At 50.8% G+C, this 26,349-nt stretch overlaps 2 protein-coding genes across 2 annotated transcripts; one reads left to right on the top strand and one right to left on the bottom strand.

Annotated features, from left to right (window-relative positions):
- Positions 1-659: 659 nt before the first annotated feature.
- LOC115916165 (multiple epidermal growth factor-like domains protein 8) lies at positions 660-3,834 on the bottom strand (the record flags this gene model as incomplete). The annotated part of the gene is made up of 3 exons (XM_030969857.1): positions 3,800-3,834; positions 2,411-2,622; positions 660-823 (listed from the first exon to the last, which is right to left on the bottom strand). Coding segments are annotated over exons 2-3 (351 nt in total), but the record flags the coding sequence as incomplete, so codon positions are not given.
- A 1,240-nt stretch (positions 3,835-5,074) lies between these two features.
- Positions 5,075-25,497, top strand: TMEM145 (transmembrane protein 145). The gene is made up of 14 exons (XM_030969856.1): positions 5,075-5,281; positions 6,350-6,424; positions 7,290-7,367; positions 8,732-8,818; positions 9,421-9,522; positions 10,580-10,622; positions 13,218-13,289; positions 16,015-16,095; positions 17,497-17,575; positions 18,144-18,237; positions 20,836-21,008; positions 22,806-22,926; positions 23,995-24,213; positions 25,076-25,497. The coding sequence occupies exons 1-14, from the start codon at positions 5,075-5,077 to the stop codon at positions 25,217-25,219; spliced, it is 1,575 nt and encodes a 524-aa protein (XP_030825716.1). The 3' UTR covers positions 25,220-25,497.
- The last annotated feature ends 852 nt before the right edge of the window (positions 25,498-26,349 follow it).

Raw genomic sequence — 26,349 nt, 5'->3', positions numbered from 1 at the left:
TACAATAAATCCCATAGAAATGGCAAAAAACTGAAAAAAAATCCCAAAATCCTAAAAAAATCCCATGGAAATAGCAAAATCCTACAATAAATCCCATAGAAATGGCAAAAAACTGAAAAAATCCCAAAAAAAAAAAAAATCCCAAAAAAAAAATCCCATAAAGCAAAAAAAAAAAACTAAAAAAAAATCCCATGGAAATAGCAAAATCCTACAATAAATCCCACAGAAATGGCAAAAACCCCAAGAAAACCGCGAAATTCCCAAAAATTAAAAAAAAATCTCCCCCAAAAAATCCCTGAAAAATTCCCCAAGAATCCCTGAAAAATTCTCAAAAAGTCCTTGAAAAATTAAAAAAAAAATCCCAATAAACCCCTGAAAATTTTCTAAAAATTTCAAAAAAATCCCCCCAAAAATCCCTGAAAATGTCCCAAAAAAACCCAAAAATAACCCCAAAAATTCCCAACAAAATCTCAATAAATCCCCCCAAAAATCCCCCAAAAATCTCAAAAAACTGCAAAGAAAATCCCCCAAAATCAACAAAAAAATCGTAAAAAATTGCAAAAAAACCCCAAAAATATCCCCTAATTTTTTTTTTAAATGCCAAAAGAATTCCTAAAAAATTCCCCCGAAAAATCCCCAGAAGTGCCCAACAGACCGACCTTTCCGGAGGTGGCCTCGAGGGGCGCGGGCAGGGCGCTGCCGCTGAGCGCCGCCAGCAGGCGGCTGCGCGTGGAGCCGCCGTCGTACACGAACAGGTAATCGTAGGTGCACTCCGTGTCCATGAAGGTGAACGTCAGCAGGATCCTGTGCCGGGGGCTGGGCGCTGCAATTTGGGGAGGGGTCAGCGGGGAAAGGCAAAACAAAAAAAAAAAACAAACCCCAAAAAAATCCCCTAATCCTAAAAAAAAAAAAATCTCGTCAGAAATTGGGAAATTCGGTGAAAAGCCCATTGAGGGGATGTTAAGGGCAGGGCGGCCCCTTGTGGGTGTGAGGGGCTCATAAATGGGGAAGGGGCAGGGGAGACCCCAAAAGATCCCAAACCCCCAAAACCCCTAAAAAATCCCCAAAATATCCTATTAAAAAACCCAACATAATCCCATAAAAATCCCACAAAAATCCCATTCAAATCCCATTGAAATCCCATTGAGGTCCCTTTAAGAGGAGGCCCGCCCCTTGCGGGTGTGAGGGTCTCATAACTGGGGAAGGGGCAAGGGAGACCCCAAAAGATCCCAAACTTAAAGACCTCAAAACCCTGTAAATTTCCACAAAAAATCCTATTAAAAACCCAAAATAATCCCATAAAAATCCCACAAAAATCCCATTCAAATCCCATTCAAATCCCATTGAGGTCCCTTTAAGAGGAGGCCGCCCCCTTGCAGATGTGAGGGTCTCATAACTGGGGAAGGGGCAAGGGAGACCCCAAAAGATCCCAAACTTAAAGACCCCAAAACCCCTCAAAACCCTGTAAATTTCCACAAAAAATCCTATTAAAAAAACCAAAAAATTCCCATTCAAATCCCATTGAAATCCCATTGAGGTCCCTTTAAGAGGAGGGCGCCCCCTTGCGGGTGTGAGGGGCTCATAACTTGGGAAGGGGCAGGGGAGACCCCAAAAACCCTCAAAATCCCATAGAAAATCCCCCAAAAATCCTGTTAAAAACCCCTAAAACCTCTTGAGAAATATTCTATTGAAATCCCATTGAGGTCCCTTTAAGAGGAGGCCGCCCCCTTGCAGATGTGAGGGTGTCATAACTGGGGAAGGGGCAGGGGAGACCCCAAAAGATCCCAAACTTAAAGACCCCAAAACCCCTCAAAACCCTGTAAATTTCCACAAAAAATCCTATTAAAAAACCAAAAATTCCCACAAAAATCCCACAAAAATCCCATTCAAATCCCATTGAGGTCCCTTTAAGAGGAGGGCGCCCCCTTGCGGGTGTGAGGGGCTCATAACTGGGGAAGGGGCAGGGGAGACCCCAAAAGATCCCAAACTTAAAACCCTCCAAAATCCCCAAAACCCGTTAAAAAAATCCTATTTAAAAGCCAGAAAAAAATTTGGTATCTCTTTGTGGAGTTTTGAAGTCTCAGGGGGTTTTGGGGCCGTTTTTGTGTTTTTCTGAGGGGATTTTGGGTTTCTCTGAGGAGATTTTAGGGTCGGGGTGGGTTTTGGGCTTGCCGAGCCCGATTTTGCGGTGAATTTCTGCATTTTTGGGGTTTTTGGGGCACATTTTGAGGTCTCTCCCCCTCCGCGATCCACTCGCACTTCCCGCTCACAGGGCCAGGGAAGCTCCGTTTCCCACAGGATTTTGGGGTTTTTTGAGCCGATTTTGAGGGTTTTGGGGGCCGATTTTGGGGTTTTCGGGGTCGCCGAGGCCGATTTTGGGGTGAATTTGGGGGATTTCGGGGTCCCTCACCCTCGATGAGCCACTCGCAGTTGCCGTTGACCGAGTAGTTGCCGGGGCCGTCGGTGACGAAGCCGCGGGGTCCCCTCAGGATCTGGCGCTGCCCCTTGCAATCCCCGGCTCCCACCCGGCTGGGGACCCCAAAAAAAACCCAAAAAAGCCCCAAAAACAGCGCCGGCAGCGCCCCGGGGACCCCCATGGTTCCAGGTTGGGGGGGGACGGAGCTGGAAGAGAAAATTTGGGGTTAAAAGGAGGGGAATTGGGGCCGGGAGGTGCTAAAAATGGTCTAAAGCTCATAGGGGATCCCAAATCCTGAAGAAATCCCAAAACCCCTCAAGGACACCCTCAAACACCCCGAAAACCTCCAAAACCTCACAAACGCTCCTAAAAAATCCCTAAAATTTAAGGGGATGCTCCAGATCCCACTCTGGGGATGCTGAACGCCGCCTCCCCCCCGCAGAACCCCCAAATCCCCTCAGTATTCCCAAAATCTCCTCATGATCCTCTCAGAACCTCCAAAACCCCTCACGATCCCCTCAGGACCCCCCAAATTCACTCTTAAGCCCTCCAGGATCCCCCAAATCCTCCCCAAACCCTCACAATCCCCTCAGGACACCCCAAACCCCCTCATCACCCTCACGACCCCCCAAAACCCCCTCAATCCCCTCACGATCCCTTCATGATCCCCTAAAACCTCCTAAAATCCCCTCACGACCCCTTAAAAGACCCTCATCCCCTCACGACCCCCTAAAACCTCCTCATCCCCTCATGATTCCCTCACAAACCCCTCATCCTCTCACGACCCCTTAAAACGCCATAAAATCCCCTCAGGACCCCCTAAAACCCCTTCAATCCCCTCACGATCCCCTCAGCACCCCCTAAAACCCCCTTATGCCCTCACAATCCCTTCACAACCCCCTCAGCATCCCTAAAACCCCCTCACCCCCTCACGACCCCCCAAAACCGCCTAAAATCCCCTCAATCGTCTCAGCACCCCCCAAAACCCCCTTATGCCCTCACAATCCCCTCACGGCCCCTCACAACCCCCTCAGCATCCCTAAAACCTCCTAATCCCCTCACAATCCCCTCACGACCCCCCAAAACTCCTCAACCCCCTCAACATCCCCTCAGCACCCCCTAAAACCCCCTCATCCCCTCACGATCCCCTCACGACCCCCCAAAACCCCCATGCCCCCTCACGATTCCCGCGTCCCCTCAGTCCCACCTCCCCCCAGCGGGCCCGCAGGGGTCCCGCAGGCCTCACGGGCTCTGCCAGGCCCCGACAAGCAGCGGGAGCTCGGCGGGGCCGCTGGGGAGCTCCGCTGTGCGCCGAGAAGCGGCGATAAAGTCGCGATAGAGTCGCGATAGAGCCGCGATAGGCGCGGCCCCTCCCCCCCTCACCCGCTGGCGGCGGCTCCTGAGGCGGCGGCGGGGGAGGGGGCGGGGCCTGAGGTAGGGGCGGGGCCAAAAGAGGCGGGAAATTGGGCGGGAATTTCAAATGGGCGTGGTTATAGGGGAATGGGCGTGGTTCTTGAGGGGGCGTGGCTAACGAGGCTGTGTGGGCGGGGCCGGAGGGAAATTCGGGATTTTTGGGGTAAAAATTGCGAAATTTGGGACAGGGAGAGCCTCGTTCGCTCCAGGGTGAGGCGATCCTAAAGCAGCTGCGTGTTCTTCTCGCAGCATTCGTCCTCCTCATCATCACATCGGCTCCGGGGGGCATTCACCAGGGGGAAAATTGGGGATTTTTGGGGTGAAAAACTGGGATTTTGGGACAGGGAGTGGCCCCGTTTGCTTCAGGGTGGGGTCGCTCCAGCTCGTCCTCCTGGAAGCCTTCATCCTCCTTCTCGTCCTCAAATCGCCCCCAAAGTGCCCAAAATCACCCCAAAATTGTTCCAAATCGCACCAAAATGGCCCCAAAATTGTTCCAAATCATACCAAAATCGCCCCAAAATTGCCCAGAATCTCTTGAACCCTCCCAAAACCGACACACGAACCCCCAAAACCTCTCAAGGCCCCCAAAAATCTCACAAAATCTCCCCAAAAGTTCCCTACATCACCCAAAATTGCCTAAAATCACCCCTAAACCACCTCAAAATTGCCCAAAATCACCCCAAAATTGCCCAAAATCTCATTAAACCCCCCAAAACATACTCAGGACCTCCCAACTCCTCAAAAACTCCTCAAGATCCCCAAAATAACCCCAAAACCGCCCCTAAATCACCCAAATTTGCCCCAAAATTGCTCCAAATCACCCCAAAACACCCCAAAGTTGCCCAAAATAACCCCAAATCATCCCAAAATTGCCCAAAATCTCCTGAAATCCCCCCAAAACCGACTCAAAACGCCCCCAACCCCTCAATCTAGAAGACCCCAAAAATCTCCTCAAAATCGCCCCCAAAACCCTCGAAATTGCCCAAAATCACCCTAAAACCATGCCAAAATTGGTCCAAATATCTCCAAAAGCGCCCAAAACTCCTTAATCCCCCCAAAACCGACTCATGGACCCCCGAAACTCTCAAAGCCCCCCAAAATCTCCCCAAAATCTCCCCAAAAAACCCCCAAAATCCCCCTAAAATCTCCTCAAATTCCCCCCGAACCCCCCCCGGCCCCGCCTTTGGCCCCGCCCAGTGGGCGTGTCCGTGTCGCAGTGGGCGTGGCCAGCGCGGGCAGCGATCGATGGGGCTGCGGCCGGGGGGGATCCCGGGGGGGCTCCCGGCTTTGGGGGTCCCGGGGGGGCGCCCGGGGGTCGCGGCGGGTTTGGGGGGGTCCCGGCTTTGGGGCTCCCGGGTTCGGGGGTCCCCGGCGCTGCTGCCGCTGCTGCTGCTGCTGCTGCCCGCGGGAGCCGCCCCCAAATACGTGCGGGGCCGCATCAGCACCAAGGAGGTCAGCGGGCAATTTGGGGAGGGGGCTTTGGTGGGGGATTGGGGAACCCCCCCTCTAACCCGGATTGGGTGGGGGGCTTGATTGGTTTAGCTGGAATTAATTTAATTTAATTTAATTTAATTTAATTTAATTTAATTTAATTTGATGGCGCGACCCCCACGGGGGATATTGAGAGGGATCGACCCCTCCCCAAATTTAAAACGGGACCCCCATTTTTATAATGGGAACCCCCCCCCCAAATTATACCCGGACCCCCCCTCATTATATCAGGACCCCCCAAATTTACACGAGACCCGACCCCCCATTCATACCGGGACCCTCCCCCATTTTTAACGGGACCCCTCCCCAAATTAAACCAGACCCCCCCATTATATCGGGACCCCTCCCCAAATTCCATCGGACGTCCCCATTTCTATGGAGACCCCTCCCCAAATTACATCGGGAATCCCCCCAAATTACTCCCGGACCCCCCTATTTCTATGGAGACCCCTCCCCAAATTACATCGGGACCCCTCCCCAAATTATATCGGGACCCCCCCAAAATTCACCGGACCCCCCTATTATATCGGGACCCCTCCCCAAATTACACCGGACCCCCCCAGGAGGCACCGGGACCCCCCCATTTCCATCGGGACCCCTCCCCAAATTACACCTGGACCCCCCCCCCCAATTCACACCACCCCCCCCTCGTGGTTTTGGGGGGGGTCCCGTGGGAGTTCAGGACCCCCCACCCAAATAATCCCCTCCGGTTGCCATGGAAACGCGGAGCGCCGCCGTCGCCATGGCAACCGCGGGGGTTGGGGAGGGGTCTCGGGTGGAATTTGGGTCTGGGGGCTCCGGGGGGGTTCTGGGGGGTTTTGGGGGGGGGTTCTGGGGGGCTTGAGTGGGGTCTGGGGGGGTCTTGGGGGTAGAATTTGGGTCTGGGGTCCCCATTTGGGTCTGGGGTCTTTATTTGGGTCTGGGATCTCTAATTGGGTCTGGGGTCTCCATTTGGGTCTGGGGTCTTTATTTGGGTCTGGGGTCCCGATTTGGGTCCGGGGTCCCGAATTGGGTCTGGGGTCTCCGCAGGACTGGGTGTTCCTGACCCGTTTCTGTTTCCTGTCCGATTTCGGCCGCCTGGATTTCCACTTCCGCTACCCCGAGGTCAGCCCCCAGACCCAAATAACCCCCAGATAGCCCCCAGACCCAAATAACCCCCAGATAGACCCCCAGACAGCCCCCAGACCCAAATGACCCCCAGATAGCCCCCAGACCCAAATAACCCCCAGATAGACCCCAGACAGCCCCCAGACCCAAATAACCCCCAGATAGACCCCAGACCCAAATAACCCCCAGATAGACCCCAGATAGCCCCCAGACCCAAATAACCCCCAGATAGCCCTCAAAGACCCCAGACCCAATTGAAGCCCCCAGACCCACATATCCCTCAAAGCCCCCAGACCCAAATAACCCCCAGATAGACCCCAGACAGCCCCCAGACCCAAATAACCCCCAGATAGACCCCCAGATAGCCCCCAGACCCAAATAACCCCCAGATAGCCCTCAAAGACCCCAGACCCAATTGAAGCCCCCAGACCCACATATCCTCAAAGCCCCCAGACCCAAATAACCCCCAGATAGCCCTCAAAGCCCCCAGACCCAAATAACCCCCAGATAGACCCCAGATAGCCCCCAGACCCAAATAACCCCCAGATAGCCCTCAAAGCCCCCAGACCCAAATGAAGCCCCCAGACCCAATGGAAGCCCCCAGACCCACATATCCCTCAAAGCCCCCAGACCCAAATAACCCCCAGATAGCCCCAGATATCCCTTAAAGCCCCCAGACCCAAATAAAGCCCCCAGACCCAAATAACCTCCAGATAGACCCCAGATATCCCTCAAAGCCCCCAGACACCCCCAAAGCCCCCAGCCCCAAATACCTCCCAAAACCCCCGGCCCCAAATATCCCCCAGCCCCAACTGAAGCCCCCAGCCCCAATTCCCACCCCCGGGACCCCTCCCCACTTTAGGCCAAGTGCTGCCAGAACATTCTGCTCTACTTCGACGACCCGTCCCAATGGCCCGCGGTCTACAGGAGGGGGGGCAAGGTATGAATTGGGTCTGGGGGCTTCAATTGGGTCTGGGGGCTTCACTTCAGTTGGGGCTGGGGGCTTCATTTGGGGCTGGGGGCTTTAGGGACCCCTCCCAATGGCCCGCGGTCTACAGGAGGGGGGGCAAGGTATGAATTGGGTCTGGGGGCTTCACTTGGGTCTGGGGGCTTCAGTTGGGGCTGGGGGCTTCAATTGGGGCTGGGGGCTTCAGTTGGGGCTGGGGGCTTTAGGGACCCCTCCCAATGGCCCGCGGTCTACAGGGGGGGGCAAGGTATGAATTGGGTCTGGGGGCTTCAATTGGGGCTGGGGGCTTCAGTTGGGGCTGGGGGCTTCAGTTGGGGCTGGGGGCTTCATTGGGTCTGGGGGCTTCAGTTGGGGCTGGGGGCTTCAGTTGGGGCTGGGGGCTCTAGGGACCCCTCCCAATGGCCCGCGGTCTACAGGAGGGGGGGCAAGGTATGAATTGGGTCTGGGGGCTTCACTTAGGGCTGGGGGCTTCAGTTGGGGCTGGGGGCTTCATTTGGGGCTGGGGGCTTCAGTTGGGGCTGGGGGCCTTGGGGTGTATTTGGGGCTGGGGGCTTCGTTTGGGGCTGGGGGCTTTGGGTGCACTGGGGGATATTTGGGTCTGGGGTCTTTATTTGGGGCTGGGGGCTTCAATTGGCGCTGGGGGCTTCATTCGGAGCTGGGGACATTTGGGGCTGGGGGCTTTGGGGCTGGCGAATTTGGGGAGGGGTCTCTGTGATTTGGGTTAATTTGGGGAGGGGTCTAATTTGGGGAGGGGTCTGGGGTTAATTTGGGGAGGGTCTCTGTGGTTGGGGTTAATTTGGGGAGGGGTCTCGGGGTTAATTTGGGGAGGGGTCTCGGGGTTCATTTGGGGAGGGTCTCTGTGGTGGGGAGGGGGTTGTGGGGAGGGGTCTGGGGTTAATTTGGGGAGGGGTCTCAGGGGTTAATTTGGGGAGGGGTCTCTGTGGTTGGGGTTAATTTGGGGAGGGGTCTGGGGGTTAATTTGGGGAGGGGTCTCAGGGGTTAATTTGGGGAGGGGTCTCAGGGGTTAATTTGGGGAGGGGTCTCGGGTTAATTTGGGGGAGGGGTCTCTGTGGTTGGGGTTAATTTGGGGAGGGGTCTCGGGTTAATTTGGGGAGGGGTCTCAGGGGTTAATTTGGGGAGGGGTATCTGTGGTCGGGGTTAATTTGGGGAGGGGTCTCAGGGGTTAATTTGGGGAGGGGTATCTGTGGTTGGGGTTAATTTGGGGAGGGGTCTGGGGTTAATTTGGGGAGGGGTCTGGGGTTAATTTGGGGAGGGGTCTCTGTGGTTGGGGTTAATTGGGGGAGGGGTCTGGGGTTAATTTGGGGAGGGGTCTCCAGGACTGCCTGGCCAAGGAGTCGGTGATCCGGCCCGAGAACAACCAGGTGATCAACCTGACCACCCAGTACGCCTGGTCCGGCTGCCAGGTGCGAATTGGGGCTGGGGGCTTCCCGGCAATTTGGGGAGGGGTCCGGGGGCAATTTGGGGAGGGGTCTCCGCTCGAAAATTTGGGGATTTTTTGGGGATTTTTGGGGATTTTTTGGGGATTTTTGGGGTCTAAAAACCGGGGATTTTGGGGAGGGGTCTTGGAAGTCCTGGGATATTTTGGGGAGGGGTCTCAGTTAATTTGGGGAGGGGGCTCAGGGAATTCTGGGGGGGGGCTCAGGGAATTTTGGGGAGGGGTCTCGGCTCGAAAATTTGGGGTTTTTTGGGGCATTTTTGGGACTTTTTGGGGTGCAAAAACTCTGAGGTATTTTTGGGGAGGGGTCTTGGGAGTCTTGGGATATTTTGGGGAGGGGTCTCCGGGATCTGGGGCAATTTGGGGAGGGGTCTCAGCTCTCAAAATTTGGGGTTTTTTTGGGGTTTTTTGGGCCTTTTTGGGGGCTTTTTTTGGGCCTTTTTGAGCACTTTTGGGGCTTTTTAGGGGTTTTTTTTTGGGTTTTTTAAGGCCTAAAAACTCCGGGTTTTTTTGGGGGGTGGTCTTGGGGGGGTCTCAGGTTTCTGAATTTTGGGTCTGGGGTCTCCCCAGGTGCTGCCGGGGGTCTCGGGGAGGGTCCTGAGCTGCTCCAGCGGCCGCAGCTTCCGCTCGGTGCGGGAGCGCTGGTGGTACGTGGCGCTCAGCAAGTGCGGGGTGAGTGACCCCAAAACGCCAAAAATCACCCCAAAATCACCCCCAAAACCCCCCAAAAACCCCCAAATCACCCCCAAAACCCCCAAATCACCCCTGAAACCCCGAAATAACCCAAAAACCCTAAAAAACCCCATCAAAATACCCCAAAAAACCCCAAAAGCCCAGAACGCAAAACGCGCAAAAGCCCGAGAAGGGCTGGTGGTACGTGGCGCTCAGCAAGTGCGGGGTGAGTGACCCAAAAACGCCAAAAATCACCCCAAAAATCCCCTAAGAACCCCCAAATCACCCCCCCAAATCACCCCCGAAACCCCAAAATAACCCAAAAACCCTAAAAAACCCCATCAAAATACCCCAAAAAACCCCCAAAATGCCCCAAAACCCCAGAGCTCGGTGCGGGAGCGCTGGTGGTACGTGGCGCTCAGCAAATGTGGGGTGAGTGACCCCAAAAACCCCAAAAATCACCCCAAAAATAGCAAAACCTCAAAGACCTAAAAATCCCCAAAAACCCCAAAACACCATCCAAAAAATCCTGAAAAAAACTACAAAAAAGCCAAAAAATAAATCAAAATCAATTGAAATCAACCACTCAAAACCCCCAAAAAATCACCCCTCAAAAAATCCCAAAAAACCCCAAAACCCCAAAATCCCAAAATCCTAAAAATCCCCAAAAGCCCCCAAATCCACACCAAAACAAAAAACCAAAAACCACCTAAAAAACCCCTCAAAAAACCACAAAAAAGCCAAAAAACCATCAAAATAAATTGAAATAAACCCCCTAAAACACCCCAAAAACCCCTCCAAAAAATCCCAAAAAATCCCCCAAAAAACCCCAAAACCCCAAAATCCTAAAAATCCCCAAAAGCCCCAAATCCACACAAAAAAACCTGAAAAAAACCCACAAAAAAAGCCAAAAAAATCAAAATAAATTGAAATAAACCCCTTAAACTCCCCCAAAAATCCCTCCAAAAAATCCCAAAAAATCCCAAAAAATCCCCAAAAATCCCAAAATTTAAGGAAATCCTCAAAAGCCCCAAAACGGGCGGAATTTGCCCCAAAGGGCGGCGGGCTGGAGCTGGAGTACGAGATGGTTCTGACCAACGGCACCAAAAATCCCCAAAAACCTCCCCAAAAATCCCCCCCAAAAAATCCCAAAAAACCCCAAAAATTCCCAAAAACCCCAAAATCCTAAAAATCCCCAAATCCACACCAAAAAAAACCCCAAAAACCGCCCAAAAAAACCCTCAAAAAACCACAAAAAGTCAAAAAACATCAAAATAAATCAAAATAAACCACTCAAAACCCCCAAAAACCCCTCCAAAAAATCCCAAAAAATCCCCAAAAAACCCCAAAACCCCAAAATCCTAAAAATCCCCAAAAGCCCCAAATCCACACCAAAAAACCCTGAAAAAAACCCACAAAAAAAGCCAAAAAAAAATCAAAATAAATTGAAATAAACCCCTTAAACTCCCCCAAAAATTCCTCCAAAAAATCCCAAAAAATCCCAAAAAATCCCCAAAAATCCCAAAATTTAAGGAAATCCTCAAAAGCCCCAAAACGGGCGGAATTTGCCCCAAAGGGCGGCGGGCTGGAGCTGGAGTACGAGATGGTTCTGACCAACGGCACCAAAAATCCCCAAAAACCTCCCCAAAAATCCCCCCCAAAAAATCCCAAAAAACCCCAAAAATCCCCAAAACCCCCAAAACCCCAAAATCCTAAAAATCTCCAAAAGCCTCCAAATCCACACCAAAAAAAAAACCAAAAACCACCTAAAAAACCCCTCAAAAAACCACAAAAAAGCCAAAAAAAATCAAAATAAATTGAAATAAACCCCCTAAAACACCCCAAAAACCCCTCCAAAAAATCCCAAAAAATCCCCAAAAAACCCCAAAACCCCCAAAATCCTAAAAATCCCCAAAAGCCCCAAATCCACACAAAAAAAAAAACCTGAAAAAAACCCACAAAAAAGCCAAAAAAAATCAAAATAAATTGAAATAAACCCCTTAAACTCCCCCAAAAATCCCTCCAAAAAATCCCAAAAAATCCCCAAAAATCCCCAAAAATCCCCAAATTTAAGAAAATCCCCAAAAGCCCCAAAACGGGCGGAATTTGCCCCAAAGGGCGGCGGGCTGGAGCTGGAGTACGAGATGGTTCTGACCAACGGCACCAAAAATCCCCAAAAACCTCCCCAAAAACCCCCCCAAAAAATCCCAAAAACCCCAAAAAATCCCAAAACCCCCAAAACCCCAAAATCCTAAAAATCCCCAAATCCACACCAAAAAAAACCCCAAAAACCACCCAAAAAAACCCTCAAGAAAGCAAAAAAAAAATCAAAATAAATCAAAATAAACCACTCAAAACCCCCCAAAACCCCCCCCAAAAAATCCCCAAAAATCCCCAAAAACCCCCAAAACCCCAAAATCTAAAAAATCCCCAAAACCCCAAATCACACCAAAAAACCCTGAAAAAACCCCACAAAAAAGCGCAAAAAAAAATCAAAATAAATTGAAATAAAACCCTTAAACCCCCCAAAATCCCTCCAAAAAATCCCAAAAATCCCAAAAAGGCCCCAAAAATCCCCAAATTTCGGGGGAGAAAATCCCCAAAAGCCCCAAAACGGGGGAATTTGGCCCCAAAGGGGGGCGGGGGCTGGGGGCTTCGGTTTGGAGTTATGGGGATTTTTGTGATAGGGGAGAAAATCCAAAATTTTGGGCTTTTCGGCAAAAATCCGAAAATCTTTTGGAATCCATAAAGCAATATTTGGGGATTTATTTGGGGTTTATTTGGGTCTGGGGGCTTCGATTTGGGGCTGGGGGCTTCGGTTTGGGTCTGGGGGCTTCGGTTTGGGGATTTTTGGGGTTTTTGGGGGATTTTTTGGGGTTAATTTCGATTTGGGGGGGGTTTTTTGGGGGTTTATTTGGGATTTTTTTGGGGATTTATTCGAGGTTGATTTGGGTCTGGGGGCTTCGATTGGGGCTGGGGGCTTCGGTTTGGGGTTTTTGGGGTTTTTTTGGGGTTGATTTGGATTTTTGGGGTTTTTTTGGGGATTTTAGGGGATTTTTGGGGGATTTATTTGGGATTTTTTGGGGGATTTATTCGAGGTTGATTTGGGGCTGGGGGCTTCATTTGGGTCTGGGGGCTTCAATTGGGTCTGGGGGCTTTGGTTTGGGGTTTTGGGGTTTTTTGGGGTTTTTTGGGTTTTTTGGGGTTAATTTGGATTTTGGGGGGGTTTATTTCGGGTTTTCTTTTGGTATTTTGGGATTTGTTTTGGGCTTCAATTTGGGTCTGGGGGCTTCAATTTGGGTCTGGGGGCTTCAATTTGGGGCTGGGGGCTTCCTTGATCCAATTTTGGGGCTTTTTTTTTTTGCCTCTTTTGGGCCTTTTGTTTGGGGGTCAATAAACGGGATTTTTGGGAAGGGATCTCGGGGCTAATTTGAGGAGGGGTCTGGGTCAGGGGCTTTGGGGGGGGGGTCTCGGGGTTAATTTGGGGAGGGGTCTCAGTTAATTTGGGGAGGGGTCTCACCTCCAAAATTTGGAATTTTCTGTTCCTTTTGAGCTTTTTTTGGCTTTTCTGGGCTCTCAAATCTCCGGGTTTTTTTGTGGTTTCCTCCCGGCTGGCCCCCAATTTGGGGGGGGGTCTTGTTTGGGGGTTTTGGGGGCCTCCGGGCCCCATTCGCGCGACCCCCCCCCCCTCGCAGGGATCCTGGAGACCGACATCACCTTCCTCCTCATCTTCACCCTCATCTTCCTCCTCTCCTGCTACTGCGGCTGTGAGCGCGGCAATTCGGGGAGGGGGGGCGGGGGAATTTGGGGAGGGGGCTCTGAGCCAATGGGGGAATTTGGGGAGGGGGCTCAGCTCCCAAAATTTGGGGTTTTTGGGGATTTTTTGGGGATTTTTTGGGATTTTTGTGTCTGAAAATTCCGGTTTTTTGGGGAGGGGTCTCAGGAATTTGGGGAGGGGTCTCGGGGGGAATTTGGGGGGAGGGGTCTCGGGGGTCTCAGAGAATTTGGGGAGGGGTCTCAAGTCCCAAAATTTGGATTTTTTGGGGGGATTTTTTGGGCTTTTTTTGGGGTCTAAAATCTCCGGGGGCTTTATTGGGGAGGGGTCTCAGAGTGAATTTGGGGAGGGGTCCCGAGGGGAATTTGGGGAGGGGGCTCTGAGCCCGGGGGAATTTTGGGGAGGGGTCTCAAGTCCCAAAATTTGGCTGTTTTGGGGTTTTTGGGGGGATTTTGGGGGGATTTTGGGGCTTTTTGTGGCCTGAAAATTCCGGTTTTTTGGGGAGGGGTCTCAGGAATTTGGGGAGGGGTCTCGGGGGAATTTGGGGAGGGGTCTCTGAGGTCTCCGAGAATTTGGGGAGGGGTCTCAAGTCCCAAAATTTGGATTTTTTGGGGGGATTTTTTGGGCTTTTTTTGGGGTCTAAAAATCTCCGGGGTTTTGGGGAGGGTTTCAGGTTATTTGGGGTTGGGGAGGGTCTCGGGGATTGGTGGTGGTCTGGGGAGGTTGTCCTTTGGGGTTGGGGGTCTCCGGGAATTTGGGGGGGGGCTGGGGGGGAGGCTCAGGATTTGGGGGGGTTTCGGGGGGCCCTCCCCTCCCCCAGACCGCTCAGGGGCGGCAGCTGATTTCTGGTGTTCATTGGGCGCTTTGGGGGGGCTGGAGGGTGGGGAGCATTTGGGGCTGGGGGCTTCATTTGGGGCTGGGGGCTTCATTTGGTGGGGGGGTTGGGGGGTTGGGGGGCGGGGGGATTGGGGGGTTTCATGGGGTTTGGGGGTTCATTTTGGGGCTGGGGGCCATTTGGGGTGGGGGGGGGGCTTTGGGGAGTTTTGGGGGTTAATTTGGGTCTGGGGGCTTCAATTGGGGCTGGGGGCTTCGGGGGAGCTCGGGGTGGGCAGATCTGGGAGGGTTTCACGGGGTTTGGGGGGTTAATTTGGGTCTGGGGGCTTCAGGAGGGACTCGAGGAGGGCAGATTTGGGGGCATTTGGGGGGTTATTTTGGGTCTGGGGGCTTCGGGGGGGCTGGGTGGGTTGGGAGGAATTGGGTCTGGGGGCTTTGGGTGGGTTTGGGGGCGTTAATTTGGGTCTGGGGGCTTTGGGGGTGGAATTGAGTCTGGGGGCTTTGGTGGAGTTAATTTGGGTCTGGGGGCTTCAAGGGGGAATTTGGGTCTGGGGGCTTTGGGGGGTGGATTTGGGTCTGGGGGCTTCATTGGGTTGAATTGGGTCTGGGGGCTTCACGGGGTTGAATTGGGTCTGGGGGCTTCTGGAAGGTCCCTGGGAGGGAATTGGGTCTGGGGGCTTCAGGGAGGTTAATTTGGGTCTGGGGGCGTCGGGAGGATTTGGGTCTGGGGGCTCCGGGGGGTTGGGGGGTTAATTTGGGTCTGGCGGCTTCGGGAAGGGATTTGGGTCTGGGGGGCTTCGGGAGGGAATTTGGGAATTTTTGGGGCAAATTTTGGGGTTTTGGGGGCAATTTTTGGAGTAAATTTCGGGGTTTTTGGTGCATTTGGGTCTGGGGTCTCGGGGGCAATTTGGGTCTGGGGTCTCACCCCCTCCCCCCCCTTTCTGACGCCCCCTCCCCAAATTCCGGGAGGTTCCTGGGGGGAATTTGGGGATTTTTAAGGGAAAAATTTGAATTTTTGAGTAGAAATTTGGGGTTTTTTTGGGGGGGATTTCGGGGTTTTTTTGTTAATTTGGGTCTGGGGTCTCGGGGGCAATTTGGGTCTGGGGTCTCACCCCACCTCCCCCCCCCTTTCTGACGCCCCCTCCCCAAATTCCGGGAGGTTCCGGGGGGAATTTGGGGATTTTTAAGGGAAAAATTTGAATTTTTGGGTGGAAATTTGGGGGCTTTTTTTGGGGGATTTCGGGGTTTTTTGTCAATTTGGGTCTGGGGTCTCGGGGGCAATTTGGGGAGGGGTCTCACCCCCCCCCCCTTTCTGACGCCCCCTCCCCAAATTCCGGGAGGTTCCTGGGGGGAATTTGGGGATTTTTAAGGGAAAAATTTGAATTTTTGGGTGGAAATTTGGGGTTTTTTGGGGGATTTCGGGGTTTTTTGTCAATTTGGGTCTGGGGTCTCGGGGGCAATTTGGGGAGGGGTCTCACCCCCCCTTCCCTCCTTTTTGCGCCCCTCCCCAATTTTGGTGGGGGCAATTTGGGGGGAAAATTTGGGGGTTTGGGGTGGAAATTTTGAGGATTTTGGGTGAAATTTTGGGTTTTTTGGGGGGATTTCGGGGTTTTTGGTGCATTTGGGTCTGGGGTCTCAGGGACAATTTGGGTCTGGGGTCTCACCCCCCCTCCCCCCCCTTTCTGACGCCCCCTCCCCAAATTCCGGGAGGTTCCTGGGGGAATTTGGGGATTTTTAAGGGAAAAATTTGAATTTTTGGGTGGAAATTTGGGGGTTTTTTGGGGGGATTTCGGGGTTTTTTGTCAATTTGGGTCTGGGGTCTCGGGGGCAATTTGGGTCTGGGGTCTCACCCCCTCCCCCCCCTTTTTGTGCCCCTCCCCCAGTTCTGAGCCTCCTCCTGAGCTGCGTCTATTGGGGCCAGTACGGCTGTGACGGGGTGGGGCACGGCGCCCTCAAACTGCTGGGTACGGAGCGATTTGGGGCGAATTCCGGCGATTTTGGGAAAATCTGGGATTTGGGGAATTCGGGGGAAAAAATTGGGCGAAATTTGGGTGAAATTCGGGCAAAAATTGAGCGAAATTCGGGCAAAAATTGGGGTTTTTAAAGGGAATTTCGGGAGGAGCTTTGGGAGGATTTCCAGGCAGGATTTGGGGGATTTTGGGGTGAATTCCGGGGATTTTGGGAAAATGTGGGAAAATTATGAATTTTTGGGATAATGTTGGGGGAATTTGGGTGAAATTTGGGCAAAAATTGAGCGAAATTTGGGCAAAAATTGGGGTTTTTAAAGGGATTTTTGGGGGAGATTTGGGGAGGATTTCCGGCCAAATTTTGGGAGGATTTGGGAGATTTTGGGGTGAATTCCGGGGATTTTGGGAAAATTTGGGAATCTGAGAATTTTTGGGATAATTCTGGGAAAATTGGGGGGGAAATTGGGGGGATTTGGGTGAAATTTGGGGGAAATTTGGGCAAAAATTCGGGTTTTTAAAGGAATTTTGGGGGGATTTGGGGAGGGCTCGAGGGAGGATTTGGGGTGAATTTGGGGGATTTGGGGAAAATTGGGAATTTTGGGAAAAATTTGGGTGAAATTTGGGGGAATTTGGGCAAAAAATCGGAAGAAATTGGGGCAAAAATTGGGGGTTTTAAAGGGATTTTGGGGATTTGGGGGATTTGGGGACTATTTGGGAAAATTGGGAATTTTGGGGAAAATTTGGGGGAAATTGGGGGAAAATTGGGGAAAATTGGGGAAAATTTGGGAACGTTTTGGGGCATTTAAAGGGATTTGGGGGGGATTTTGGAAATAAAAACAATTTGGGAATTTTTGGGGAAAAAATGGGGGAATTTGGGGGAAATTTGGGAAAAAATTTGGAGGAAATTGGGCAAAAATTTGAGGAAAAAATTTGGGGAAAAGTGGGCAAAATTTGGGGAATTTTGGGGGGAAAATTGGGAATCATTTTGGGGCTATTTGGGGAATTCTTGGAGATATTTTGGGGCTATTTTGGGGTGGATTTTTGGAGATATTTTGGGAATTTTTGGGGATATTTTTGGGGCTATTTTGGGAATTTTGGGGGGAATTTTGGGGTGGATTTTTGGGGCTATTTTGGGGCCATTTGGGGAATTTTTGGGAGGATTTGGGGTGGATTTTTGGGGCTATTTTGGGAATTTCTGGGGGAATTTTGGAGGGAATTTTTTGCAGATATTCTGGGAATATTTTTTGAATTTTGGGGGGATTTTGGGGCTATTTTGAAGAGGATTTTTGGGGATTTTTTGGGGCTATTTTGAGGATTTTTGGGGCTATTTTGGGGTGGATTTTTGGGGCCATTTTGGGAATTTCTGGGGGGATTTTGGGGGGATCTTTGCCCCCCCAGGGAAGCTCCTGTTCTCCATCAGCTTCCTCATCTTCCTCCTGATGCTGATCCTGCTGGGCAAGGGCTTCTCCGTCACCAGGTGGGTCAAAGGTCACCCGGGGGTCACCCAGGGGTCAGGGGTCACTCGGGGTCATTTGGGGAATTTTTTGGATTTTTTTTGTGATTTTTTAAAAATTTTTTGAGATTTTTTTTGGGGTGATTTTTTGGTGATTTTTGAGGTTGTGGTCACTCAGGGGTCACTCAGGGGTCACTCAGGGGTCAGGGGTCACTCAAGGTTATTTTGGGGCATTTTTGGAATTTTTTGAGGATTTTTTGGTGATTTTTTTTCTGATTTTTTGGGGATTTATTTCGAAATTTTGGGACTTTTTGGTGATTTTGGGGGTATTGGTCACTGAGGGGTCACTCGGAGGTCACTCAGGGGTCACCCAGGGGTCACTTGGAGGTCACTCAGGGGTCAGAGGTCATCAGGGTCATTTGGGGCCATTTTGGGGAAATTTTTTTTTTGAGATTTTTGGGATTTTTTACCAAAATTTTAATTTTGTTTTTTGGTGATTTTGGGGGTTGTGGTCACTCAGGGGTCACTGAGGGGTCACTGAGGGGTCACTGAGGGGTCAGGGGTCACTCGGGGTCACTCTGTGCTCACTCAGGGGCCGCATCAGCCCGGGGGGCTCCGTCCGTCTGTCCGTCTACATGACCCTGTACAGCATCGCCCACATCGCCCTGCTCACCTACGAGGCGCAGGTCAGACCCAAAAAACCCCAAATTCGCCCCAAAATTCACCCCAAAATCACCCCAAAATTCCACCTCAAAAAACCCAAAATTTACCCCAAAATTCACCCCAAAAACCCCCCCAAGAAAACCCAAATAACCCCCGAAAATCCCAAATTCACCCCAAAATTCACCCCAAAATCACCCCAAAAAAATCCACCTCAAAAAACCCAAAATTTACCCCAAAATTCACCCCAAAAATCGCCCCGGAAAAAACCAAAAAAACCCAAAAAAATCAGAAATGTACGCCAAAATTCACCCCAAATTCACCCCAAAAATCCCCCCAAAACATCCTACAATTTACCCCAAAATTCACCCAAAATCCACCCCAAATTCACCCCTCAAAAACCCCCAAAAGTCATCCAAAAATCCACTCCAAAAACCCCAAAAATCCCCAAAATTCACCTCAAAAAAACCCCAAATTCACCCCAAAATTCACCCCAAAAATCCACCTCAAAATCCCCAAAATTTACCCTAAAAATCACCCCAAAAATCCCCCCAAAAAACCCAAATAACCCCCAAAAATCCCAAATTCACCCCAAAATTCACCCCAAAATCCACCCCAAATTCACCCCTCAAGAACCCCCAAAAGTCATCCAAAAATCCACTCCAAAAACCCCAAAAATCCCCAACATTCACCTCAAAAAATCCCCCAAATTCACCACAAATTGACCTCCAAAAATCCCCCAAAATCCCCCAAATCTCAACCCAAAAAAACCCAAAATTCACCCCAAATTCACCCCAAAATTCCACCTCAAAATCCCCAAAGTTTACCCCAAAATTCACCCCAAAAATACCCCCAAGAAAACCCAAATAACCCCCAAAAAATCCCAAATTCACCCCAAAATTCCACCTCAAAATCCCCAAAATTCACCCCAAATTCACCCCAAACTTCACACAAAAATTTACCCCAAAAACCTCAAAATTCACCCAAAATTTACTCCAAAATCCACCCCCAAAATCCCCAAAATTCACCCCAAAAATCCCCCAAATTTACCCAAAATTTCATTTTTTGGGATATTTTGGGGAATTTGGGGGTGATTTTGGACAAATTTTGGGGACATTTTGGGCTATTTTGGGCTATTTTGAGGCTTTTTGGGGGGGATATTTTGGGGGGAATTTTGGGGATATTTTTGCCTTGTTTGGGGAATTTTTGGGACTATTTTGGGGATTTTTTGTGGGATTTTTGTGGGGATTTTGGGGATATTTTGTGGGAATTTTTTTGATTCATTTTGGGGATTTTTTGGGGGATATTTAAGGGATCTGGGGCATTTTTTGGTAATTTTTGGGAGAATTTTGGGGACATTTGGGGGAGAATTTTGGGGATATTTTTGAGAATATTTTGGGGAATTTTTATGGGTATTGTGGGGATATTTTGAGATATATTTAGGAATGTTTTTGTCTTATTTTGGGGATATTTTGGGGATATTTTGGGCTGTTTTGTTGCAGTTTTGGGAATTTATTGGGATATTTTGGGGATATTTTTTGGATATTTTAGGGCACATTTGGGGGATATTTTGGGGCACATCTTGGGAATATTTTGGAGGAATTTTTTGGGTTATTTTAGGACTATTTGGGGATATTTTTTGGGATCATTTTGGGAATTTTTGGGGATATTTTGGGGAAATTTTATGGATATTTTTGGGGACATTCTGGGCACATTTTCAGGCTCTTATGAGGATATTTTGGGGCAAATTTTGGGCTCTTTTTTTTCTATTTTTTTCTATTTTTTTCGCCACTCCTCCCCCACATTTGGGGACATTTTGGGGATATTTTGGGGTTATTTTTGGGGCTATTTCAGGACTATTTGGTGTGGTTTGTTGCAGTTTTTTGACCCGGGCCAGGTGCTGTACACCTGTGAATCCCCGGCCGGCTATGGGCTGATCGCGCTGCAGTTCGGGGATTTTTGGGGGCATTTTTGGGGGGATTTTTTTGGGATTTCTTTGGGATTTTTTGGGGATATTTTGGGGACATTTCAGGACTATTTTGGTGTGGTTTTGTTGCAGTTTTTTGACCCGGGCCAGGTGCTGTACACCTGTGAATCCCCGGCCGGGTACGGGCTGATCGCGCTGCAGTTCGGGGATTTTTGGGGGAATTTTTGCAGCATTTTTTGGGAGTTTTTTGGGATATTTTGGGGTTATTTTTGGGGCTATTTCAGGACTATTTGGTGTGGTTTTGTTGCAGTTTTTTGACCCGGGCCAGGTGCTGTACACCTGTGAATCCCCGGCCGGGGTACGGGCTGATCGCGCTGCAGTTCGGGGATTTTTGGGGGAATTTTTGGGGCATTTTGGGGTTTTGGGATTTTTTGGGATTTTTTGGGGATATTTTGGGGACATTTCAGGACTATTTTGGTGTGGTTTTGTTGCAGTTTTTTGACCCGGGCCAGGTGCTGTACACGTACGAGTCCCCGGCGGGGTACGGGCTGATCGCGCTGCAGTTCGGGGATTTTTGGGGGGGGATTTTTTGGGGATTTTTGGGGGATTTTTTGGGGATTTTTTGAAGATATTTTGGGGATATTTTGGGGATATTTCGGGGACATTTCAGGACTATTTCTCTGTGGTTTTGTTGCAGTTTTTTGACCCGGGCCAGGTGCTGTACACGTACGAGTCCCCGGCCGGGTACGGGCTGATCGCGCTGCAGTTCGGCGCCTTCGCCTGGTTCTGCGCCGCCGTGGGCGCCACGCTGAGCGCCGTGCCCGAGCGCCGCCACTTCTACCTGCCCTTCCTGGGCGCCTACACCTTCTGGTGGGCACAGCTGGCACAGCTGGAACACCTGGGCACACCTGGGGGAGGAAAAATGGCAAAAATTTGGGGAAAATCGGTGAAAATTCGGCGGAAAAATGGCGAAAATTGGGGAAAAAGCGGGGGGAATGGGTGAAAATTGGGGGGTTTGGGCACAGCTGGGCACAGCTGGGCACAGCGGAGAGGGGCAGGAACACACCTGGGCACAGCTGGGCACACCTGGGGGAGGAAAAATGGCGAAAATTTGGGGAAATTGGTGAAAATTTGGGGGAAATCAGTGAAAATTTGGGGAAATCGGTGAAAATTTGGGGGAAAATCGGTGAAAATTTGGGGGAAAATCAGTGAAAATTGGGCAAAAATTGGTGAAAATTTGGAATTTTGGGCACTCCTGGGCACAGCTGAGAGGGATAGAAACACACCTGGGCACACCTGGGGGCACCTGGGGATAGAAAAATGGCAAAAATTGGGGGGAAATGGTGAAAATGGGGGGATTTCAGCACATCTGGGTACAGCTGGAGGGGGAAAGTGGGGGGAAAATGGCCAAAATTGGGGGGAAATCGGTGAAAATTTGGGGAAAATTGGGGAAATTTGGGATTTTGGGCACACCTGGGCACACCTGGGGGCAGAAAAATGGTGAAAATTGGGGGAAAATCGGTGGAAATTTTGGGGAAAATCAGGGAAAATTGGGGGATTTGGGCACATCTGGGCACACCTGGGGGAACCTGGAGGGGGGAAATGGGGGAAAATGGTGAAAATTTGGGGAAAATCGGTGAAAAATGGGGGATTTGGGAGCACCTGGGCACACCTGGGGTGGAGAAATGGTGAAAATTTGGAGAAAATCAGTGAAAATTTGGGGGAAATCGGTGAAAATTTGGGGGAAATCGGTGAAAATTTGGGATTTTGGGATTTTTTTGGGGTGCCCCTACAGGTTTTTGGGGGATTTGGGGGGATTTTTTTGGGGTCTCACTTGGGGATTTTGGGGTCTCACCTGGGGGGTTTTTGAGGGGGATTTTGGGGATTTTTTGGGGTCTCACCTGAGGAGTTTTTTGGGGTTTTTTGGGGTCTCACTTGGGGTTTTTTTGGGCTGCCCCTACAGGTTTTTGGGGGATTTTGGGGTATTTTTTGGGTCTCACTTGGGGATTTTGGGGTCTCACCTGGGGGGTTTTGGGGGGGTTTTTTGGGGTCTCACCTGGGGGGTTTTTGGGGATTTTTGGGGTCTCACTTGGGGATTTTGGGGGATTTTTTGGGGTCTCACCTGGAGATGTTTTGGGGATTTTTTTTTGGGATCTCCCCTCAGGTTTTTGGGGTCTCACTGGTGGGGGGTTTTGGGGCATTTTGGGGTTTTTTTTGGGTCTCACCTGGGGATTTTGGGGTTTTTTTTGGGGGGTCTCTCCTGGGGGGATTTTGTGGGATTTTTTGAGGACTCACTGGGGGGTTTTTTTGGGACATTTTGGGGTTTTTTTTTGGGGTCTCACTTGGGGGAATTTTGGGGTCTCTCCTGGGGATTTTGGGGTCTCACCTGGGGGGTTTTTTGGGCGATTTTTTTGGGGTGCCCCTACAGGTTTTTGGGGGATTTTGGGGGATTTTTTGGGGTCTCACCTGGGGGAATTTTGGGGGTCTCACCTGGGGTTTTTTTTGGGGGGCATTTTGGGGATTTTTTTGGGGTCTCATTTGGGGTTTTTTGGGGATTTTTTTTGGGGTCTCCCCTCAGGTTTTTGGGGTCTCACTTGGGGATTTTGTGGGATTTTTTGGGGGTCTCACCTGGGAATTTTTGGGGATTTTTTGGGGGTCTCTCCTCAGGTTTTTGGCCGTGCCGGTTTCGGCTCTCGTGGCCAATTTTGGGATCCCCAAATGGGCTCGGGAGAAAATCGTGAACGGGATCCAGCTGGGGACGCACCTGTACGCCCACGGCGTCTTCCTGGTGAGCCAGACCCTCCCCAAATTCACCTGAGCCCCCCCCAAATCACCCCAAATTCACCTGAACCCCCCCCAAAAAACCCCAATTCGCCCGAGCCCCAATATCGCCCAAAAAATCCAATTTTTCCCTAAAATCCCCTGAAAAAAATCCCAATTTTCCCCTAAATCCCTCCCAAAATCCCAATTTTCCTCCCAAATTTCCCATTATTCCCCCTAAAACCCCGACTTTTCCCCAATTTTTCCCCCAAAATTCCCTTTTTTTCCCCAAATCCACCCCCAACAATCCCAGTTTTTTCCTCCAAAATCCCACCAGAAATCCCAATTTTTCCCCAATTTTTGCCAAAAATCCCAATTTTCGTCCCCAAAATCCCAATTTTTCCACCAAAATCCCCCAAAATCCCAATTTTCGTCCCAAAAATCCCAATTTTCCCCCAAATCCACCCCCAAAATCCCGTTTTCCCCCCAAAACCCCTATTTTTTCCCCAAAATCCCATTTTTCATCCCCAAAATCCCAATTTTTGCCCCAAAAATCCCATTTTTTCCGCCAAAATCCCCCCAAAATCCCAATTTTCCCCCAATTTTTGCCCAAAATCCCAATTTCCAACCCAAATACTCCCTAAATCCGCCAAAAATCCCATTTTTCTCTCCAAACTCCCCAATTTTTCCTAAATCCCTCAATTTTCCTGCCAAAATCCCGATTTTCGTCCCAAAAATCCCGATTTTTCCTCCAAAATCCCCCCAAAAATCCCAACTTTTGTCCCAAAAATCCCCAATTTTCCCCCCAAACCCCCAATTTTCCCCCAAGATCCACCCCAAAATGGGAATTTTCCCCCAAAAAACCCCTATTTCCCCCAAATTCACCCCCAAAAATCCCAAATTTTCTCCCAAAAATCCCAATTTTTCCCCCGCTCCCCCCAAAAATCCCGAATTTCCCCAAACCCCCAATTTTCCCCCAAAATCCACCCCCAAAATGGGAATTTTCCCCCAAAAACCCCCAATTTTCCCCAAATTCACCCCCAAAAATCCCGAATTTCCCCCCCAAAATCCCTCATTCTTGTGGCCCCGCCCCCAGGTGCTGACGCGTCCCTCGGCAGCCAATAAGAATTTCCCGTTCCACGTGCGCACCTCGCAGATTGGCTCCGCCCCGGGAGGGGGCGTGGCCTCCGGGACCCCGCCCCGGTTCCCGCGCCCCTCCCCCACGGGGGGCTACGGGAACGTCACGTTCATCAGCGACAGCGTCCCCAACTTCACCGAGCTCTTCTCCATCCCCCCCCCGCAGGGAAAAGCGAGCGTGAGTGACCCGAAAACCCCGGAATTCACCCCAAAAAAAAGCCGGGGCAAAAATCCCGAAATTTGGGGGAAAAACGGTGAAACATGGGGAAAAAATGGGGAAAAAATGGGGAAAGGTCCCCAAGGTCACCGAGATCTGCTCCATCCCCCCACTGCAGGGAACCCCGAGCGTGAGTGACCCGAAAACCCCACAATTCACCCCAAAAAAAATCCGGGGCAAAAATCCCGAAATTTGGGGGAAAAACGGTGAAAAATGGGGAAAAAATGGGGATTTTTTAAAAGGGGAAAAATAGGAAAAAAACCGAGAAAAATACCAAGAAATGGAGATAAAACTCCTGAAAATTGGGGGGAAATTGTAGAAAGCAAATGGGGGAAAAGTGCCAAAAAGTTCTGGAATTTTTTTCCCAAAAAATTGAGGGGAAATGTTCCCAAAAAATCTCAAAAATTGGGGGAAAATGGGGGAAGAAATGGGAGCTCTGCTCCATCCCCCCACTGCAGGGACCCCCGAATGTGAGTGAGCCAAAAACCCCAAAATTCACCCCAAAAAAAATCCGGGGGAAAAATCCCAAAAATTGGGGGGAAATCCCAAAAATTGGGAAGAAATCCCAAAAATTGGGCGGGAAATCCCAAAAAATTGGGGGGAAATCCCAAAAATTGGGGAGAAAACCCAAAAATTTGATTCCAAAGGTTGGGGGGTGCCCAAAATTGGTGGGAAAACCCCAAAAATGGGGGGGAAATCACCAAATTTTTGGTTTTAGGGTGGGAGGGACCTCAGATTTTGGGGGGAAATCCCCAAAGTTTGGGGTCCAGGGGTTGGGGGGACCCCAAAAATCCCCCCCCAAATTGGCCCCTCCCCCCCCCAGGTGCGGCCGCAGGTGGAGGAGACCCCGGCGGGGGGAGGGGCGGGGGGAGGGGTCTGGGCCCCTCCCCCAGCCAAGGCGCCCCTCCCCCACGGGGGGGGCCCCGAATATTTCAGCGTCCACTCGGGGGGGGGGCGGCTCCTGTGAGCCCAAAATGCGCCCCAAAAGGGGACCCGGGGACCCCAACATTGGCCAAATTCTGCCCCAAAATCTGCCCCAAAATCTGCCTGAAATGGGACCCGCGGGACCCCAACATTGGCCAAATTCTGCCCCAAATTCTGCCCCAAAATCTGCCCCAAATTCTGCCCCAAATTCTGCCCCAAATTCACCCCAAATTCTGCCCCAAATTCTGCCCCAGATTTTGCCAAATTCACCCCAAATCCCGGCCCCAAAAGGGGACCCGGGGGACCCCAACATTGGCCAAATTCTGCCCCAAATTCTGCCCCAAATTCACCCCAAATTCTGCCCCAAATTCTGCCCCAGATTTTGCCAAATTTGCCCCAAATCCCGACCCCAAAAGGGACCCGCGGGACCCCAAAATCGGCCCCAAATTCTGTCTCAGATTTTGCCAAATTCACCCCAAATCCTGCCTGAAATGGGACCAGGGGGACCCCAAAATCAGCCTCGGATTTTGCCAAATTTGCCCCAAATCCCGACCCCAAATCCTGACTGGGGAACCCCAAAATTCTGCCCCAAATTTTGTCAAATTTGCCCCAAATCCCGACCCCATTAGGGACCAGGGGGGACCCCAAATTTTGCCAAATTCTGCCCCGAATTTTGCCAAATTCCCCCCAAATCCCGACCCCAAAAGGGGACCAGGGGGACCCCAAAATCTGCCCCGAATTTTGCCAAATTCACGCCAAATCCTGCCTGAAATGGGACCCGGGGGACCCCAAAATCAGCCCCAAATTCTGCCCTAAATTTTGACCCAAGTGACCCCAAAATCGACCCCAAATTTTACCAAACTCACCCCAAATCCTGCCCGAGATAGGACCCAGGGGACCCCGAAATCGGCCCCAAAATCTGCCCCAAATTTTGCCAAATTCCCCCCAAATCCCGACCCCAAAAGGGACCAGGGGACCCCAAAATCGGCCCCAAATTTTGCCAAATTTGCCCCAAATCGAACCCCAAATCCTGCCCAAAATGGGACCCCAAAATCTGCCCCAGATTTTGCCAAATTCACCCCAAATCCTGCCTGAAATGGGACCCGGGGGACCCCAAAATCGGCCCCGAATTTGGCCAAATTCGCCCCAAATCCTGACCCCAAAAGGGACCAG

The sequence above is a fragment of the Camarhynchus parvulus genome, unplaced genomic scaffold (assembly GCF_901933205.1).
Source record: "Camarhynchus parvulus unplaced genomic scaffold, STF_HiC, whole genome shotgun sequence".
Taxonomy (NCBI): domain Eukaryota; kingdom Metazoa; phylum Chordata; class Aves; order Passeriformes; family Thraupidae; genus Camarhynchus; species Camarhynchus parvulus.
Note: the sequence above shows the minus strand (reverse complement) of the source record. Positions and strands in the feature narration are given on the sequence as shown.

Bases quoted from the DNA above. Each gene is read 5' to 3' on its own strand.
- TMEM145 (XM_030969856.1), top strand. From the start codon at position 5,075: ATGGGGCTGCGGCCGGGGGGGATCCCGGGGGGGCTCCCGGCTTTGGGG. The intron at 7,368-8,731 runs GTATGAATTGGG...AGGGGTCTCCAG, and splicing joins TCTACAGGAGGGGGGGCAAG to GACTGCCTGGCCAAGGAGTC. The intron at 17,576-18,143 runs GTGGGTCAAAGG...GTGCTCACTCAG, and splicing joins AAGGGCTTCTCCGTCACCAG to GGGCCGCATCAGCCCGGGGG.